The following is a 20,547-nucleotide window of genomic DNA, read 5'->3' on the forward strand; positions in this document are numbered from 1 at the left end:
AAAAAAAAAAAAAGAAAAAAGAAAAAAGAAAAAAAAAAGAACTAGAACCACTGAATACAAAAAACCCCCACCAAAACCTATGCAGCTATTTACATGTTAAAATGAGAATTGCTGTTTCAGTAGAAACTCAGCAAGTAAATGACTGTGTTTTGCAGTGTTCTAATGGCTATTGGAGACCGATATGAAAAAAACAACAGGGCATTACCTGACATTTAGATCCTTTATGATTCTCTTATTTTTAAAATGTGACATATATAATTCGCTTCTTTTTTCCTCATCTCAGGAAAGCGTAGCACAGGCAGCAAACCCCAGAGTATGTTTCATGGTGTGGTACTGCCTGTGATGAGGTGAATTCTGACAACATTAGCAACTGCAGTAGAATCTGAGGTGTGATGGTGCTAGATACTGCTGGAAGATTGTGTGCACCTGATCGGGCACAGGGGGACCTCTGTTTGAGTGTGTCCACGAGCTGGATAACCAAGGAGCAGAACTTCAGGAGTACTTCCTACCAGACTTCTTACAAGAACAAAATTATACACCTCACTAGCTAAATTATTCTTGAAGCAAAACTAAAGAAGTTATGAATTTCTTGGTTTACCTTTAGATTTTAAATATTGTTTGTTCTATATAATAAATGGCCTTGAAAATCTTTCTGAACAAACAGCATTATCTTTGATGCTCGGCACAGCCTGCTGTTCACTGTTACTGTTATAGAGTGAGTTTGAGTGGCAGTCTTGAGCGTACATTTTTATAAAACTTTTGGTTTTTTAGTTTTATTACTTTCTATGTGATTAAAGTCTGTGTGCATGTTTATGTTTTCCTCATCCTAAGTATCTATTTGTAATATAGACATTTACATTTTGTGATACCTTCTCTGCTGGTCCAAAGAACGCTTTGATGTAGTATGCACTTCCTAGTGTTTGGCTGTTTTCTTTACTGGTCCATCATCAGTATTAGAAATTTAACTCTTCTCTGAGTTAATGCTATCTCATCTCACTGGGAATCACAGGAGTCTTCCTCCCAGCCACCTGGTTTTCAATGGTTTATTTCTTGCTTTGGGGTGGTGAGGAGGGGGAGGTGGATTGCATTGCAAAAAGGCTGGAAGCTGGGCACTGATAGAAGTGGTTTCATGAAACCTCATTGCTTTCAGCTATTAAGGGTGGTGCAATCTTTCCCCTCTTTGAGCACAAGGATATTATTGCCAAATATCAGTGTTCAAGGTCACCTCTCTTTACAACATAAATCAAATATACTACTTCCTAAGGCCCTGATTGATGGAAAATAAAGTATTAACTGCCAGGAAACAGGCTTTCCTACACTATCACTGCGTCATGCACTGGTCACTAACCTTTTCAATACAACCTTAATATTGCATTGCTAATTGTATAATTTAAAGAATACGGGTTATTAATAGTTATTCCAGGAAGAATGTTAAGCATCCTGCTTTAGAGCTGTTTTTTCTTATTGGAAGCTTACCAGTTAATAAGTTAACTACTAGTAGCAACCATTAATGCAAACTCTTTGCTTGGGTAATGTCACTTGTGTTTAATGAATTAGGCTCAAAAAATAGAGCAGAGTACTAGACTTGACTGACTTGCTGTAGAGGCAGCACAGAATTAGTCATTGGCTGTGAATGTTAATCACTCCACAGCAATGATAATTTAGAGCATTGTTGTAGCACTCTTGTGCTCATAAAATGAACTTAATAACCCACTGCTACCCATGGGATAAGCCTTCCTTCTCCTTCCCTCCCCCTTGCAATTGAATACCCAGTCTGGCTGCATAATAGCCTTGTGAAATACTGCATTAAAAAGAGTGAGCAGCTGTATGATAAAATAAACAGCTCTAAAACAGATTTGTTAATTATCTCTTTCTTTTATTCACAGAGGGTGTTTGTGAGATATGGCTGACCAGTGAAGACACAGGGGCTTATGGCAGAGACATTGGCACAGATCTCCCTACGCTTCTGTGGAAGCTGGTTGAAGTTATTCCTGAGGGAGCTATGCTGAGGCTTGGCATGACAAACCCTCCCTATATTTTAGAGCATCTGGAGGTAAGGAAGAAAAGAGAATCATTTATGTGCCGGCGTAGACATTCATTGAGTGAGTCAGCGTGGAACCTTGTGTATAGTGCATTTTGTTTTAAGCTGTAGCTTGGAAAAATTACGGACTTGAAGTAAATTTATAGAATTAGGCTAATAGCGTTAAGCCATTTGCCTGACACAGCAAGTTATTGAGATAATAAGATATTCAGATCATTTTGGAATGATAATATTACTGAGGTCTCTGACCTGTGGAGCTTTATTATTTGAATGTTGCTTTTGTGTATATGCCTACTGTTTTCAAGAACTAAAGGAAATGTCATTAGCAGGCAATGGATCAGATTGAATTTGTCTTCCTGCTACACCTCAGACAGATATTTCCAGAAAGACTGTATGCTGGTCTCACTCAATGACATATTCAATATCCTGTGTCAAATGCTATTCTGAGAGTGTGTAGAGCTTCCATTGTAAGAAATGGAAATTCTAAGTGGCTGTGTTAAAAATATTGTAACAAAGTAGTTCAATGAGATTAGAAGCAATAAAGTGTACAACAACGTGAATTTGAAAGAATATAGTATGTATGCAGAGCAGGAAATGAGAGTTTTGTCTCAAAGATAAATGTGTTTGGTTGGATTTTGTCATCAAATTAATTTATTGAAATTCATGGGAACTGTTTATAGAAAGAACATAACTTTAGAGGCAAGGAAAAAGCAGGGAAGTACATAGCTTCAGGTAGATTTTATAACCATGTGTATCGGTGGTATCCAGATTAAATAGCTGGTGTCCATCCTATTTCCTGGACTGTTATTTTACTCTTTGGTTTAACGTAAGCTTCACTAAGATAAAGTCTTAACAACACATCGAATGGAAATCTTTAGGAAGTGATTTGGTTGCGTTTTTTAGACCTTTGTATTTGTCTCAAACTCTCATATCTGTCCCAAGTTTTTCTTCTTTTTTAATTTAAAAATTTTCAGCATCTTGTACAAAAGCAAATCAAGATTTTAACAATGTTCTGTTAGTATCTTTGCTTTGATTTTTAACTCACATTATTAAAAGTGGTTTGGCATAGACTGCCGCTTTTGTCACTGCTGCTCATTTTATGAGTACTTTCAGAACCTTTTGTTTTAAAAACAAAAAAATAATCAGTTGCTAGAAGTAAGAAATTGCTCTTCCCAGCTAAGGGGCACTGTAGTAATCTTAATTTGATATAACCTGAGCAAGGTGGAAAGTATATTGCTTTCCTTCGATCAGTAGCCATCTTAGTGAGTGTGAGCATGTCACCAATCTGTGAAGGGTTTTGATTTATGATCTCTATTCTTGCCATTTCTAAAGTCTCTAGAAAGCGCTGTAGGAAGGATTCTCTTTGACCTGACTCATATTCAGGAAAAGTAATCACTTTAAAAATGGACCTTTAAGTGTGATGGCAGAGTGAGAGGCATTCATGAAAGCCTATTGAAAATGTGTATCTTGAATGTGCAGAACACGCGTTATGCGTACAGCAGGCTTTTGTACAATAGCAACATCTGCTTGTCCTCTTCACTGTTTCATACAATTTCTAGTTTATGTGATGTTTTTTTAAGGATTATTTAGTCACATTTCTGTGTATGACCAAGAATTTCTGAGCTTGTAATTCGGTGAAATAATTTTGGTGATTTGTCAAACTAAATTTGTAATTTTTTTTTTACCTTGTGCGTTTTTGTCTAGTCCCTCTTCCAACCTTACCAGACTTTTATCTGAAAGATCACTAGGGAATGCTGGCAGTCTCCTGTATACATTTTCACCAGACAAAATAAACTTTTTATGGGGAATGTGCTTTTAACTTTCCAGTTGAGGGAAGGGTAAAACTGTGATTTGTTTAAAAAATGAAATAAATGAAATGAGAAGTTGATTAACCTTCATGTCAGTTGGTTAGGATGAAATCCAGATGTAGTTCTGCTATCTCCTAAGAAAGGTATGAAGCTCTGGTTACAAACATCTTTCATTAGTTGCTTTAAAAGGTGCTGCATTTTATTAATTTGTTTTGTTAGAAGTCATGTTGCTGACTAGGATGATGTTTGGCTTTCTGCAGAAAAATTTTAGGTGGGAAAATTTACTAATCATGAGTCACTTTTTATATCCAATGAAGTGAAAAAAGTTGTTCCAGATATGTATCTTTTTCAAAAATCAGAAATTACCAGCAATTGCATACTACTGTACAGATGCAACTGCTAGGCAAGGGTTTATTTCACTTTAATACACACTTATTTAATGCACTTTAATACACACATCTGATAAATGGCATAGAGGAACAACTGTCATGTAAAAGCATAAATTAATTTTAGGATCTGGATGGAGCCTAAAATCAATTATTTTGATTCATTTACAATTTTTGCCATATTTATTGGAGCTCATCTGCAGGTAAAAGGCTTGGCCAGTTTTATGTTGGTCTTATTCTTGTAAACTCCAAAGCTAGTAACAAAGTTTATATAAATACGTTTGCTTTCTCCAGTAACACTCAGTTTAAGTTAAATGTTTTAAAAATACCAGTTTCCAAAGAGATTATGTACATTTTTTAAATACTGACTTGTAGTATTGTATGAACTCCTCTATCATTAGAACGAGTTAAAACATTTCACAATGTTTTCCTTCAAATAACCATGTATTTAATCTCTGATCGTTCAAATCATGGAGTCACTGGCTTGATTGTGTGCTTGGAATTCACAAGTTTCTTTTACCTATTGCTGAGGATTCTATACCTTACAATTGTCAGAATGAGAAGAGATTGTAAATAAAAAGAATGGAGATGTGTAGATGACACAACCGCAGCAGAAACAAAGAATTCCCCAGAGCACAATATCAGTGCTAATGTCCTCAATGAATGAGGAAGAAGTTGCATCTATGAATAATGTGATGGAGTAAATGATTAAAATTTTAAAAATATGTCACTTTATATACAATTGAAGCCTAAGTTGCATATACTGTTCTAGCAGCATGTGAAGTCATTCACAAAAGGGATGCATCTTGAGTGTTGGGTTTTGTTCCCCTTGCCCCACACCTCAGTCCTTTGAAACATGCCAAGCATATATTATTTGTGTTGCTCAGGTGGATCTTGAATGTGTAGCTAGACATGAAGTATTTCAGTTACATATTAATTAGTGTCTTGATGTTTTCAGGAAAACAGATTGTATCCACTGACTAAAATAACATGAATTTTTCATACTATATGTATTTCCTATATATAGGTGGAATATCGCTCTCTGGTAAGAGGCACTTCACCCACTTTTTGATAAGTTGCCTGGTAAACTGCTTACAGAAATTGAAATTCATTTACAAGTGCCAAAAAGTGAGCTCTTATTTTTTTCCTCAAAAAACCCCTAACTTCCTAAGAATACTCTGAGATATTGCCTGCCTAGAACGTGTACAGTGGATGGGATTATGGCTATAGATTGGTTTAAGCTGTCGGCAACATTTCCTTTGTACTGTGCACCCAGGTCTGTGCTGGGCTTTGGCCCTGGGAGTCTTTTGACTCATTAAAATAGTACCCACGCTCATGTGTCCCTGGAAGGAAAAATGGAGAACAGAAAATGCCGCTCACTTCAGGAGTGTTTCATCTGCCTCTGTATCTGGGAAGTAATCTCTTAGTATCCACTAAGAAGTGCCAGTCCATAGCTCTGCTGCTCTGCTGATGCTGGAGGCTGGCACAAGGGGAGGAGGAGGAGGAGATCTTCCCTTTGGTCAGGAGTGGTGGGACTAGAACGGAGTGGGGGGCAAAGGAAAGCTGCAGGTGCATGTAACTGGCCTTGAGATTCTCGTGCTGGAAGGCTGGGTACATTCAAGGATACATTCAAGGGCCAATGGTAATTCAAACCAGGTTTGAATATAATATATATATATAGGTAGGGAGTCAGTTTAAGTTTTCACATGATTTAAAATACCAAGCATACCCAGTGCCTTCAGCTACTACTGTCAAGTGGTTCCATTCTGTCCTTAAAGGTGTTTGTCATTTCAGGGGAGACTGTCACCATTATACTTGTGTGGTTTGGTCTGACACTTTAATCCTTTTAGGTTTTTATTTGGTAAATATGATGGTAATAGTGCCTTATGTACTTACAGATGCATGTAGCATGAACAGTTTTGGGATGAGAAGAAACCATATGTTTTCAAATGATAAATTCTGCATTCAGTTGGGCCTTCTTGTTTGTAAAGAAAGAATTATTTGGAACCATGCAGTGTTGTATAGTCATGCAAAATATCAAAAACTTTTTGATATGCTGCATACTGAGCTAAGGCATTAGAGAAAGAGCCTTTATCACAATTATTACTGAATTTTGTATCTGCTGTCTCTTTCAACTGCAGATGATGACTGTGCTTATGTTAGTGAGTAGTATGGAGTAGTAAGAACAAATGAGGAACCCACAGAGTTTGGTAGCGAAGCTGCTATGTCTACGTTATCTGTGTTTTGGAGTCTTTACTTCAAAATAAATCTAATCCCTTTAACCAACTACCCATGATCCAAAGCTGTTTCAAAGGCACGTTGTTGGTTTGAATCCTTCTGTTCCCATGAAGGGCCTGGAGCACTTTTGCTGTGAACCTGGAGTACGGCCAGTGCTCTGATTTCCTCAGAAGTGAGTTTAATTCGCCCACCCCAAAGCCACCCTGCAGACTGAACAAACCCATGGCTGGGACATAAGGGTGGGAAATTGCACTTCACAGTTTCACTGCTGCTTTCGAGCAGCACATTAATATGAACACAATCAATGTCAGTAAGACTTCTCCTGAGTAAGGTTGTTTCTCCAACGTTGTTTGGCTTCATCACGGTACTAAGACTGTGGAAGGAGTTGGAGTTTGCCGTTTAGCTGCAGGAGGCATCCTCAGTTTTCCTCTCAGAGAAAATCTGGCCAACCAGTAGAAATAGTATTGTGTTTTCCAAAGTGCTCTCTCACAAAATATGAACACAATCAATGCCAGTAAGACTTCTCCAACGTTGTTTCTCTTCATCGTGGTACTAAGACTGTGGAAGGAGTTGGAGTTTGCCGTTTAGCTGCAGGAGGCATCCTCAGTTTTCCTCTCAGAGAAAATCTGGCCAACCAGTAGAAATAGTATTGTGTTTTCCAAAGTGCTCTCTCACAGTGTTAGCAGTCTGTTTGAATGTATTCATCATGAAGCGTAGAGCTTACTTATTTTAAGTTTGGTCTCAACATGAGATTTTAAGATATGTGCCCTTGTCCTGTGTCCTTTCTCTCTTAATATGTTGATGCCACATGGCATTGAGGAAAACTTGGGACTTTATCTACATGGCAGAAAATTTTAGTAAACGGACATGGACTTTGGTCAGGGAAAAATGGTTTAGCTCAGATTTTTTTATTTTTTTTTTTGTAAAATGTTAAAGGTGAAGGAAAAGTTAATATTAGGATTTATTTTAGAGTCCTAGCAAAACCTGCAGTGAATGCATATGTGTAAAGTTACCTTGTGTACACTTACCCATCTGTGTTTGCACAGAGCTACTGTTCAAATTACGGACTGCCAGGTGGCCGAGCTGTTATTGTCCTATAGTATCAACATGTACCAAAAGTGACATAAGGTATACATCCTGCTTTAGAAGTAACCTCCAGGCATTTATTCTGTAATCATATTATGGAGTTATTGGCTAGCACTCTAGTGAGACAGTGTTTTACATCCTCTTGCGGTTACTGATGGAGAGAGAGGGTTGGGAGAAATCCATTAAAACAATAGCAGTAGGTAAACGGTGAGCAGGAGCTGGTCTGAAAAGTCAAAAATGAGGCCAAATGTGTAGAAGGTTGAAGTGAACTAATGTTAGGGGCATGGTGTGAGAGACTACTTTTTGCCTTGAATTATTTAGTGTGAGAGACTACTTTTTGCCTTGAATTATGTCACTTTTCCTTAGGATTTATACTTCGTTTTCTTGTTCAATATCTGATCGATCTGCTCTGCCCAAGTCAGAAGGGAATGCAGATCGTCCAGGCTGTAAAAGGGCAGGGATTCACATCTCGGCCTTAGCTTACCTCCCTTGCAGAATTAACACTAACTCTCCTTCCAGAGTTGTCTGGGATTTTAGTAGAGTGCTTTCTGTGAGTGATGGGACGCTTCCAAATCTGTACAAAGGAGGCAGTTCACACCTGTCATTCCCGTAAGTGCTTAATTTCACATGACTAGATGAGTAGTCGTCTTTGTCACCTGTCAAAATGAGTCTGTCTCAAACCATACCATATGCCATCTGTGGGCTTTATCTCCGTTATTAATTCAGGACATTTGAGTGATACACCAACCATTGAGATGGAGTCTGCATGGCGGCAGGGGCTTTAAATGCAGAAAGAGTGCCAAGTGTACTGCACCACGAGTCGCAATAGTATTTCTTTGCTCTTTTGCTTTGATTTTTCATGTCAGCTTGGTGTTCATGCTCCTTAACCTCACTGAAGCTGATACCCTACAGATGGCTTCCTCAGACGTGCCCTGACACAGCACATAGATACATAGTACAGTAAAATTACTAATTGGCTTTTCTTTTTTTTCCATATTGTTCTTTTGTCCTCTAAGCATGGCAAACATTTTTGAGCACTGTGCATAAGCTCAAGTTCTGAGTAAGCTAGAGTGTAAGCTGATTTGAAATGCATTTAAAAAGGGAATAATATGTACACATTCTTCAACGGCAAATAAAAGGGCAGCATGATTTCAGGAACTAAAAGGCCTTCAGGGCGTGTGTTTGCTTTGTTTCTAGTAATATTTTTGTCATTTTCATAGACTGCTGCATTTGAAAGTGCCAATTAAAATCTGTTGATTTGACCAGAAAAAAATGAAATCTGTGGCATACGTTTAAATAAATGAATAGTTAAGCCCCTGACCTCTTATTACTGAGAGTTTTGTTGTGTTTTTGTAGTCGGTGGACCATGCAACTTTCCCTTGCTGTAATTGCGTAGTTTTCTCTATGCAAACTGTGTTTGTCTCACCAGCAGTAAAATGGAAAGAAATCTCAGATACTAAAGGGGAGGAGGAGAGGGGCGGTTGCATCTGGGCTTCTAAAAAAGAAAAAAAAAGTCAGGGGAGGCTTACTGTTTCCTTTGGTATTATGTTAAATGCTTACTCATCCTATGGAAGCTGTATGCGCATCTTTGCTCACTCTGTGTATTCCAGCTTTTTATTTTTTTAGTACTACAATACTCTCTCTCCTGTTCTTCCTTTTAAAGTGTTCTTTGTCTTTGGGTTTTCCAAATATAGCACATTTCCTTGAAATTACTCTGAAGACATAGTGTCATGGGAACTTTTTCAGTGGTGAACTCCACCCCAGAGTGAATGTATGTTTGGATATTATGGGGTTAGGAAAGGGATGAATCTTTGCTGTGGTGTGAAATACATTTTGTCACACCACTTTCTCTAATCTAGAGTTTTAAGTTCTCAGACTCAGCAGGTCCTAATGTCCATAAATGCTTGGTGACATGTTTGATGCCAGCTGGTGGAATATGATTTGGCATAATAAATGTCAAAATAAAAATCCCTCTTTTTGAAGGTTTTATGTTGCATTTGTGAATCTTGGGTGTTTTAAAAAACCTTAGCAATGTTATTGTATTGGGAACTTTAATGAATAATGTAGAGGGGAATATTTGTGGTGCTGGGAATGAAGCTCCCGTTCTTTGTAACAGTAATAGAAAAAATGCTTGAGAAACACAGAGAAAGAACTGCTTTTATTTATGCAGGATTCAGTCCTCCATCAAGAGAATATTTTATGCATGCACCTAGTGCTCTGCTGTATTTAATAATCTGTGCATAAAAATTGATGTTGCAAAAAGGGGTTAACATTAAGTAGCACATTGCTTGACCAGTTAAAGCTGTACATGTTAACTGTACCTTAATTATGATCTGCTCATATGAATGTTTCTCTTCCTTGTTAGTTATTACAAGGATGGAGAGTATTTAAATGCAGACAGATCCATTCTCAATCCTGTGCTGAGTGTCAGGCTGTCTGTCAATTACTTATCATACTGTCTCAGCCCAGCAGACCTTTGGAGCTGTGGCTTACTTTGTTGGTTGACTACTAGCAGAAATAAAAGTCATCATTAGTTGAGCGGTTTGTTCAAAGAATCGATAGTACGAATATGGGAAATTGTATTTTTGCTGAATAAAGTAGGAATTTTAGCAGTTGCCGTGTGCTTCAGGGCATTGGGGTAGAAGCTATTGTCAAATATATATCTTGCATAACACACTCTGCCATCTTCTTTTAATACTTCTGTCTTCATTGAAAAACCAATAAGATCTCACTTTCCTAGTTATTTGTATTATAATAAGTAAAGTCTACCAGCTCCTCTCCATGCTGTTCCAAAAGCTTCCATTTAGTTTAGATGCAAAAACCCCTTTGTTTTCTTTGATAGATGAGCTGTCACATTCACTGTGCTTTGCAACATCATCTACATAATCTTCAGTAAGACTGCTTGCTTCATTAGGCTTTGGCATGTGTTTAAAAAAAGTCTGAAGTTTTTTTTTGGAGGTGATTATTCTTTAAAAATGAGAAAAAGGAAGTATAATTTGTTCTAGAAAGTTTAATAACACTGCATATAATTCTGTACCATTGTGAATTGAGGAAAAGACATAAAATATGTTCTACCCATTCTTTGAATTCAGTTAGTTTAGTTATGCTACATTCTATATCACTCTTGTCATCATGTTTTTGGTTACTTTTATTCAGTTTTTCTCTGAAATTTAGCTCAGTGAATTAGATATCTATAAAAGTAAGAAAGTGGTTGCACTTGCCTAAAGGTTTAGGCTTTGATTAAAACCCTCCACTATTTTCCTTCCACTGTAACCTGCTAAAGCAGCTGTTATTTTAGGTATTTCAGTTGCTTGTTTGAAATAGAGGGACAAAATAAGGGGGCTTCCTGGCACTGAACTGTCTTGGTGCAGCTGAATTCTGGTGGGGTGTGCCATTCATTCTGTGACTTCTTTCTGAGCAGAAACCATAAATTCTTTTATGTCATACAGGTTTCTCATTTTTGAGGTGATGAAAAATGCATAGTATGGATGAAACTAGCAATCCATTTCCCTCATCCAGGTTTCTGAAAACAAAAAGGTAGCGTGACGGTCCTACTCGCCTATTGCAAATGTGTGCTTGTCCATGCTTTAATTCATTTTCAAGGTTTTATTAGCATAAAATATGATTGAGATAGAGAATTATTTAAAGTAGCAGTGTGCTGTTGCAATAAATCACCTTTTTAGGGAACTTCCCAATATGTGCTTCTATTACATACTGCAAAGAGGAGTATTAATTTATTTTGGGAAAAAAATATTTCATTTGAGGAATGCTTAATGATGAGAAATTAGAGAGCACCATGGAAAAAATTAAAAGGTGTGTGTTTTCTTGCACATCAGAATTAATCATTTCACAAGGTTTTAGCATTAGCTATTTGGTTGGATGGCCCTAAGTCATTAAGCCATCATTCTATCCGTTAATTAAATATACATTTTACCTTGAAGTGAATCTATTGATTGAAACTGGACAAGCAACACTCTGAAGCTCCACAAAGTCTCTTTAGGATTGTAATAATGGCTGCAGCAGCAACACTAACAGTTTTCATCTTTGAAAGCACTCGACCGTTTACTGCGTGTTTCCAACCACACAACTTCCATCGCTTCATGTGGGAACTGAAGGTGTGCCATTCCTTGAGGAAATCAGTGCGTTGCTATTAATGCTGTCTGTGTCGCTGAATCAGCTGTGTTCTGGTGACACAGTTGCAGAGACTCAGAAGTTTGTGCTTGAGCTCACGGCTCCGTACAGACTTAAGTAATAAGCAATCGGCGCCTACCCAATTTAGAGGCTTTACATTTTACCCAATGTAAAGCCAGACCCACTTTGATATTGGAAGCAGGCTGGGATAGGGCTACCAATTTTCTTATCATGAAGTATTTCGGCAGCCCAGGGTAGGATATCTCTACTGGGAATTACTGTTTTTATCAGATAAATGGAAAAAATTGTACCCTGCCAGAGGCTCTTTCCGTTCTTGGGTATACCATGTATATCCAGGTTAAGAGTTATATCTTGGAGAGAAACGTGTGTACTTGTTAACTGAATAGGTGAGTTCTTGATATTTCTGTGGTTAAAAGTCAAAATCAGATAGGTCGTGTTTGGTGCTGTGTGTTTCTTTGTTTTCCTTACTGTGTGTTTCCCTGACTCATGGGAAGGGAAGCAACAAACTTCAACTGAAGCTTTGAACTATGAAATACAGTATTGTATTGTAGTATTATGTGAATATTGCTTCTTTTTTGCAAGAACTCCTGTTAGCTTGTCCTCGTTTCTAATAAAAGAAGATGTGGCGAGTTTTTGAAGGCATGTAGATGGTTTTTGTTTGGCTTGGTTTGTTTTTTAAGAGGTGTGGCTTAATATGTAGCCACGAGGGAGGGAAGTTTGCTTAGCTAGCTAGGGTTGTCTATTTTATGAGGTTGGAAGCAGTAGAGAGATCCCACACCTAGGAGAACAGCTGGGAACAGCTAGGGCTGAGCATATGGCTCTCACGGCTCGTTCTGCTATCAGCAAATCACGGCTCGCAGTCTGGCTTATATCCACTTCTAAGGGTGGCCTGAGCTAATACCAGTTTTTTGTTTGGTAATGTAGAAGGCATTTTTCTCATATGACAAAACAGATTTTTGCCCTCCATCTGGCAATCCAAAGATTTGATTTTGTGGTTTGAATTACATTGGTCGGAATTGTGTGGGCTTCTAACTGCTCCGGTGTGACCTCCCTTTATCCTAATGATAGGATAAAGACCTGGGCATGTCATGTTGGATTACGTGGGGTATGAGTTGCCTCTAAGCTTGTCCATCATATGGTTTCATTACATCTCCCCCACTTCATATACAGATGAGGGGGAGGCATTGCCTTCCAACCAGTGTCCTTGGGGAGGTGTGTGATTGTATATCCTGCACGTTCTTTGTGTTTTTACAGCCCCATTACTCATGGGGGGCGGGAAGCAGGGGAAGGTTCCCTGTTCATTATTTTTAACAAAACTGTTATGGGCTTTCCAGACTCAATCATAGTGTGTCGTTGTTGCCATGCCTGCATCGCTAGATCACATCTGTTCCTGAGCTGCACTACAGCAGAGGAATTTATAAAATGGACCACGGCCACTTGGTTTTTATCCAGACAGTGCTGGTGGTGGCACCACTGGGTTTCTGAAAGACAACAGTCAGCGGACACCCCTCGTGACACATCCCAACCTAACATCTGCCACAAGGGGAAGAAGTTTTGAGGGAGTGCCATTTTGTCATGTTTCCATATGGTTGAGTGTTTCTTTGGGCTTCGCTGCTGGCAGAGGACGAAATCCTTTTACTAGGAAGCAAGTTATTCACATCATCGTGACTCAAACACGAGGCAGAATTCAAATACTGGATTTTTGCCTACTTTAGGTTAGGGGAAAGAATCCCTGTCTGAACAGCTTGCTGGTACTGACATAACGACGCACAGATATTGATGTTTATTGTCTTTGTGATTCTCTATGGTTGCATGTGGTGTCATTACAAACAGAAGGATTGATTTTCTGGTTAGATGGTTAAATTTGTGTTGTAATTGCTAGGATAAAATATACTGACTAGATAAAAATCTTTCTGGCAATGTGCCTTGTGTTCTGATGTACTCCAGCTGCTAAGAACTGGAAAAAATTATTTCCTATGTGATCAGTATCCTAAAAGATATTTCACATACATCGTTAGATTCCAAATGTAGATGACTTCTATTTTTTGTAAAGTCATCTTAGACCAAATTGTGCTACTCTGACCTTTTCATTCCTACATGAAATGTCATTTCTGTGTAGTGCTTCCCTTTGTTCACATACACATTATTAGATTCTAGGGAATAGGGGGAAAAGGCAATCAGCTGTTTCACTCATGATTAAAGACAGAAGTTTTCTTTCACAGTTGTATAATTTCAAAAAGTTGTTCCTTTATTATTTCCAGATGGAAATAAAATTCTATATTGCACTTTTACTTCTAACTGAAATATGTAATTATATGTAGTAATGCAAAGCACTTTGTAAAAAAAAAAAAAAGTATTTATAAAAAACAACAGGAAACAGATGTTAAGCTTAGAATGTTGAGACACTGTAAAGTACAATTATGCATTAGCCCATGATGTCCTTCAAGTTCTCTCTGGGATATTAACTAATAGTTTTATTAAGTGATGAAATCTGGTATTCTGTGTGCAATCTGTGGTATGGGAAAATCTGTCAGCGTTGACTAAGTATGAGTGCTGAATGCATAGCTGTAATTTAATCAAACCTATGTGGGAAAGTACTTCCGTGTACATTTAGGCGTAGGGAGGATAAAAGGTAAGACTAGAACAATCTTACCTTAAAGTTCTGGGTTAGACTGCGGGGTATTTATACCTGTGTTACTTATATACGCTAAACAATTAATATCCCTCAGAAACCTGAATGCTTACAAAGTTTGGAAAATTGGTTTATCCAGTTTTCTGTTAAGTTCATTATTCTGTTTCCTTCTGAACTGCTCACCCCAAGTTTCTGGTTTTAAAAGGTAAATTAAAGAACACTAGTGGTACTTAGAAAATGAATGACAAAGCAGCAGAATGACACCTGAGTCATCAGGTATTTCTGTCTTGTGCATGTTTGGTTTGTGTTAATAATTTGTATTCTGTTAAATTCGTGAAGTTAATGATGATGATCCTGAAGTACTTCATGGGAAATCAGTTTATCGTTGGGGCCTTTGATTCAGGTCTATGCCTGAAAATAAAGGAATATATTCATTTGGACTTCAGTGCTTTAAGCGCACGTAGCTTATTTTGTGCAGCTTTAGATAGAGAAAGTAAGCAAAGAAAGGACTGCACAGTAGGAGTTGTTTGCAACCTTCTCTTCTCTAGAAGGAGCTTTGAGTGTCCAGAACATACCTGAAATCTATGACTCCAATAACTATGCTGTATTAGGATTTCCCGATAAGCAACATGTATGTTGTACATGCATTTCTGATAGGTATGACAAGCAATTTACTTTCCAAAGAATGCGTCGTCTTTGATATTGAGGGACTGATATGCATCTTCCTGAAACTAAGTGATGCAGTGGAATTATCTGTAATGTTTTCCAACTTAATCTCGTAGCTCTTGCTGCATGCAGGGACCTGTAGTGACAGTTGAAAAGTTCAATGCTGATTAATATCGACAAGAGTGACTGCAGAAGCCATATGATTTTATTTTTTTTAATGGAGGATAACTAAAAGAAGAGTTCTGACCAGGAAGTGTAGTTTCTCATTCTTTACAATGTAGGGTATCTTTAAAACAGGTAAATACAAGGTAGTTATGTTTGTTTTGTTTTTTTTAGTTGCTGCCTGCCTGCAAGGTGTGCCTAGTTTTGTACACAATTTAGAGGTAGTTATTATCATGGAAAGAGTCAATCCCTATTTTAAGGTTAAAAAAATGTGTTATTTAGTATGAACGCAAAGGCAAAAGAACCAAATCTTAAATTTTCAAATGCAATATTCCCTGTGTCTGTTCGGGATAGAAATCTGTTTTTTTTCTTATCATGTTATTCTCAGCCTTCCAGAAGCTGGAATACAATAACACTTTTGTAGTTAGAAATTCTAATAAATAGTTTATTACCTTCAAAAAGAATTCACAAAGTGATCACGGATTAAAAAGGCTGTTATTCAGAAGATGCCAAATTTGAGAGGAGTGAGAATTAATTTTCTCTCTACATTGTAGGGTAAGTTATTTTTAAGAACTTGGCAGATTCAGAAACATGTTATGAAACTTGCCTTTTATTGGTTTCTTATATCATAAATCTGTTTTTGAAGATTGAGTGAAGTACTTTGAACTAAGAGATAAGCAGAATAATAGGCTCGTGGTACATAGCTTAGGTTCCAGCCCTTTTGCCATTTCTCATAGTTTAGAAACGTATTTTATTACTGATAAGCAAAAAAAAAATCACAGATGACTGCTGGAATGGAAGTAAGTTTACAGTATTTTCTAAAGCTTAAAAGAAGGAAAGTTTTCCTCATTTTGTTACTTTATTTTACCGAACTTTTTCTATGCCATTTCATTTTGAAAATATATTTTAGCTGAACATCTAAAATTATTAAGGACATGGGCGAATGGTTCCATTTGAAGTGGACACATGAAATTTGTACGGATGCACGGTGGCCTTTTCTTTACTCTTTTATTCATAAAGCCAGCTACCCACAGCTTCCACGGGGAGCCAGGTTCACTGCACACAGCCTTTCTGTGCATCAGATTGTATGCCCTCCATTATCTGTATAGTTATTACTATGATGTTTAGTTTACGTGCCTGAGATAGAGTAGATATTCCACTGAATCATGTAACCACTTCTCTTAGCTAAGAGGATCTTAGACGAAAACTTTCAAAACTGCTTTCAAAAGTGATCTGAGAAGGTTCAGGTTTCGAATGCATATGTTTGTCAGATGCAAGTTGTGTGTTCAGAGAGCGTTTTTTCTTCTTGCTCTGAAAATCAGTGCTTTTAAAAGATGGGTACCCGAAAGTTAAAAGGCAGGAGGGTGTTTACCTTCTCTTTGAACAATGTAGGCCAACCTTATAGAAAAACAGAGAGAAAATTTAGATGCGTGACAAATATTGCTGATTAATGACCTGGAAAGAATTTATAAATAGTTACAGTTTAACAACTGAATAACTGTGGCATCAGTATGTGTTGTCAGACAGAATACCTGTGCTCTCAAAGAAAATGGGAGAAATGGTGTGGGTGATCCCGGCTGGAGCGTGCAGAAGGCACATGGCAGAAGAGTGGGCAGTGCAGTGCTTAGTCCCAGGCCGTGTCTGGTTGTGTGTGGAATATAGTTCTTTGTCCACGTTCACTTAATTTTTGCAGGGTAGAGATTAGCAGGTCTTATTGTACTGAATCGCATACAGTATATGGCACACAGAATATTGCACACAGTCTAGATTCTGTTTTGTCTCAACTTTTAAACTTTCTTGCTGGTCTCTATGTTCTTAGTTGAGTAAATAATACAACAGAAATGTGACCACCATATTCTAATCTCCATCTCATCTTCCCTGCCAGGCCTCAATCACAGGTTTGGTTTTGATTTGGAGGTTTGTTTGCCTTTTGCTATTATCTTTGCTTTATTTTCCATCTGACCTTTTGTATTTGTACAAAATGTATAACCTCTCTGCCTCTTCTCAAGTTTCACTCTACTTTCAGTTGCCCCCTGATAAATTCTATGCGTTTTATAGCCAAACACTTCTGATTCCTGAGTCTTTATTTCTGAAATAACACGGGTAACATATTTCAGACCAGTATTGGAGCTGGTTTGCAAGTGGCCAGATATATTTTAATTAGCAAATGGCCAACTTTAAGGATGCTCCAATTAGAGAGGTTCTCATATTGGTATATGAGAACTTATTTGACTCTGACAAGAAAGCAGCTAACCCTTGCCATCTTCTGAAATTGGAAACAGCCACTGTCTGAAAGCACCGACTTTCACAATACTTTGCCTCTAAAATTTTCTCTTAATTGGATAACCAGTACTAAGTAGGGAATGTCACTGTCCCTATCTCAAATGAAATGCAATCCCATAGCTTACTTTCCTTAAAAACAAGGTTGCTTCCTAATTTCACCTGTCCTTACTGTTTCAAACTGGGCCACTGCAGCTCAGTATTGTTTGGGTTTCAAAAGTATTACTACTGATACTTGCCTCGTATTAATTTTGAGGAGTTTTGTGTATTGTGTTCATAATGCTTTAAAGCTTTTATTTTTCTTTTTGAATAACTCTTAGGAAATGGCGAAGATTCTGAATCATCCAAGAGTATATGCTTTTCTGCACATACCAGTCCAGTCAGCCTCTGACAGTGTGCTCATGGACATGAAAAGAGAATACTGTGTGGCAGACTTCAAACAAGTAGTGGATTTCCTTAAAGAAAAGTAAGTTTACTAGTATTTGAGAAAATAACAGTGTTGGGTTTTTTTCAGTGTATAGAACATGTGGCTGAAAACACAATTATTTGCAACTTCATAATTCAGGTATGAAAAGGAATGAGCTGCTTTAAGCTTTGAAAGTCTTTGAGTTTTCTTTAAGCCCCTTGATGTGGTTTGCCCCTTTGCTCGGGCATTTATAAGCATCTTAAGTCTCTGCATGACATGCTTTTAATTTGTCAGTATATTCCTAATCTTTTTCAAATAATACATTCTTAAATTGTTTTTTATGCTTAAACTACTATATATAGACTGCTTGAAGTTAAAGTTATTGAAGTATTCTTTAATGTGGCTTTTGAGCATTGTATACTTTGTGTATTGGAGATGATCCAGCTCCAGCAAAAGTGAATGGGTTGGTTGGGTTTTTTTGAGTAAGAAGTATTTTATGTCCTATAGCTGATGTACAGTTATATCCATATAGTAATACTCTAATCTTGCTTCTGGGACTGATGATTTCTAGGATAGTTTCAAAATTATTTCCCTTAACGACAGAGCTAACACTGAGAAATAGAAGTGTGTATCCTAATGGATTGTTTACTTATGCTGGCCTGAAGATGGGAGAAGGGAAGTTACATTCACCTGCAAAGTTCTTGTAACTCCAAGTAATAATTTAATATTCAAGGAAGTCTTTTCTTAGCTTTTAGAATTTAATATTGACATATTTTGATGAATATTTCTACACCGATTTTCCTAAAAATAGCTGTCTGGAGAATTATTTCTGTCTCCTGGTTTGGCTGCTTTCACTGTTTATCTGCTTTTTTTGTTTGTGTGCTTGTTTTAATGAATTAAGGGGGGGTGGAGTTGTACTTTTGACTCTTACGTTACATTAAAATACTTGTACATAAATTTTCATAATCAATTTTTCATGATCATTAAAGATCTGGCAGTCTAGCTATGTAAAGCATGCCATGGAAGAGCTGCATGGGAATTATGATATGTAAGAAAGAAAAAGCAAACTGCATTAGAATAGAATCTGCTTTGCAAACTGTGTGTGTAGTTTATTGGACATTTCTATGCATCTAGGACTACTGATGGAAATGGAGCTGCTTGTCTCCATACAGATTCATTGGGCATTAATTTTCCACCCTAAACAATGCATACGAATTCTTGGCACTTAGTTTTTATGTGACTGTGGATGAGTGTTAGTTTTTAATTAACAGATATATTGTATTCCCACGTATCTTAAGTGGGAACTGTGTCGGTTTATGTTTTAGTTGACTTGAAACTGATTCATTATTCTCTTCAGTAGTTTTGATGTTGGCAGCTATTATCAAAACAGCAGCTGGATTTTCGATAACTTAGTAAAGCTGGCACATGTTGGGGCATATGGGAATTTATTAAACCATTCAGCTCTTGCACACAGAAAAGAGTAAATTACTTAATATCCAAATTTAAAACAGCTGGTCATTGAATATACAGTAATCTATGACATACGTCTTTTTCCACAGGCTTTTTTTGTAATGAACTTAACAAGGAAGAAATAATTGGCTTGATGTTGTATTTTTAAATAATAATAAAGTTTATTTATCCTGCTTATTAAGAAACTACAAGATTATCTAGTAGTTCCTGTTACAAAATAGTCTCCAAATACCGAGATGGAAAATTCTTTGTACCATATGGCAGCAGGATGAGGAAGCTATGCAAGGCAGAGAAAATGTTTTGGATATTTGAACATGTGCACATCTGTAAAACTAATAATTTTTTTTTTTCCTTTTGCACTTAAGAGCATAGAGTCTTCATTTGTAGTCTCTCCTCTTATGGCAGCAGCCAGCTATTACATTCCCATATAGATATTCCCATAAAGATCTCGGCACAAAGATTGCCAGGACTTAACATTGCTGCAGACAACTCCAGAGCCTAGAGCCAGAATAGCTAAAATTAAATATGTGTTTGAACTACTTTAATAGCCAAAAGGATTATTTCCATCTTCCATTTATCAAAAAGGAAAAATAAAACAAAAGTAGAACCTCCTATATCTCCTTTCGCTATTCATAGGGCCATAAAGTCATCCAGAAGCTTTCTATGCAGAGTGTACAGGGTCTTATCAGTAGATTCCTAATGGCGCATTCATCTCTAAAACATGACATCTGCTGTGGTAGTATATTCACTGAAAACTCTATTAAACCAATAATTCTATAGGCTGACCTGCTGAAGAACTACAGCCACACATCAAGGAACTATATGGTTATCAGCTAAGTGCTTAATAACTTGAGTTCAAACATCTAAGCAAATAAAAATGAATTACAGCAAGTAAAAAGGAAGGGAAGAAGGAAAAGAATGAGTATGTCATCTTTTTGATTTTGGAACCCTGAAGATATCAAGTGATTCCTGAATTTTTCTTGTATCAGTCAAGCCAATAAAATACTCAGGGTGTTTTTTCTCCCGGAAGGAGCAAACACCTTTCCTTCCTCTGTAGCGCCAGGAGTGACTGCAGAGGTATCTCCTTCTGAGAGTAGGTATTTATTCATATCCTGCTGAGCACAGAACGCCATACAGAGAAGCTGGAGTTCTCCAGAGCAGTTACTTTTTTTTTGTTGAAACTCACTTTTTAAAAGAATGGAGCATTCTAGACCCTCTGA

At 37.3% G+C, this 20,547-nt stretch overlaps 1 protein-coding gene across 5 annotated transcripts in view; it reads left to right on the plus strand.

The window, feature by feature from the left end:
* CDKAL1 (CDK5 regulatory subunit associated protein 1-like 1) overlaps positions 1-20,547 on the plus strand; it is a 428,699-nt gene that overhangs the window by 263,241 nt on the left and 144,911 nt on the right. For all 5 annotated transcript variants that reach the window (XM_014941103.1, XM_014941106.1, XM_014941102.1 and 2 more), the window contains 2 exons: positions 1,887-2,053; positions 17,772-17,917. In XM_014941103.1, the coding sequence (XP_014796589.1) occupies positions 1,887-2,053; positions 17,772-17,917 (313 nt within the window). The remainder of the gene's footprint in view (positions 1-1,886; positions 2,054-17,771; positions 17,918-20,547) is intronic.

The sequence above is a fragment of the Calidris pugnax genome, unplaced genomic scaffold, assembly GCF_001431845.1.
Source record: "Calidris pugnax isolate Ruff unplaced genomic scaffold, ASM143184v1 scaffold8, whole genome shotgun sequence".
Taxonomy (NCBI): Eukaryota; Metazoa; Chordata; class Aves; order Charadriiformes; family Scolopacidae; genus Calidris; species Calidris pugnax.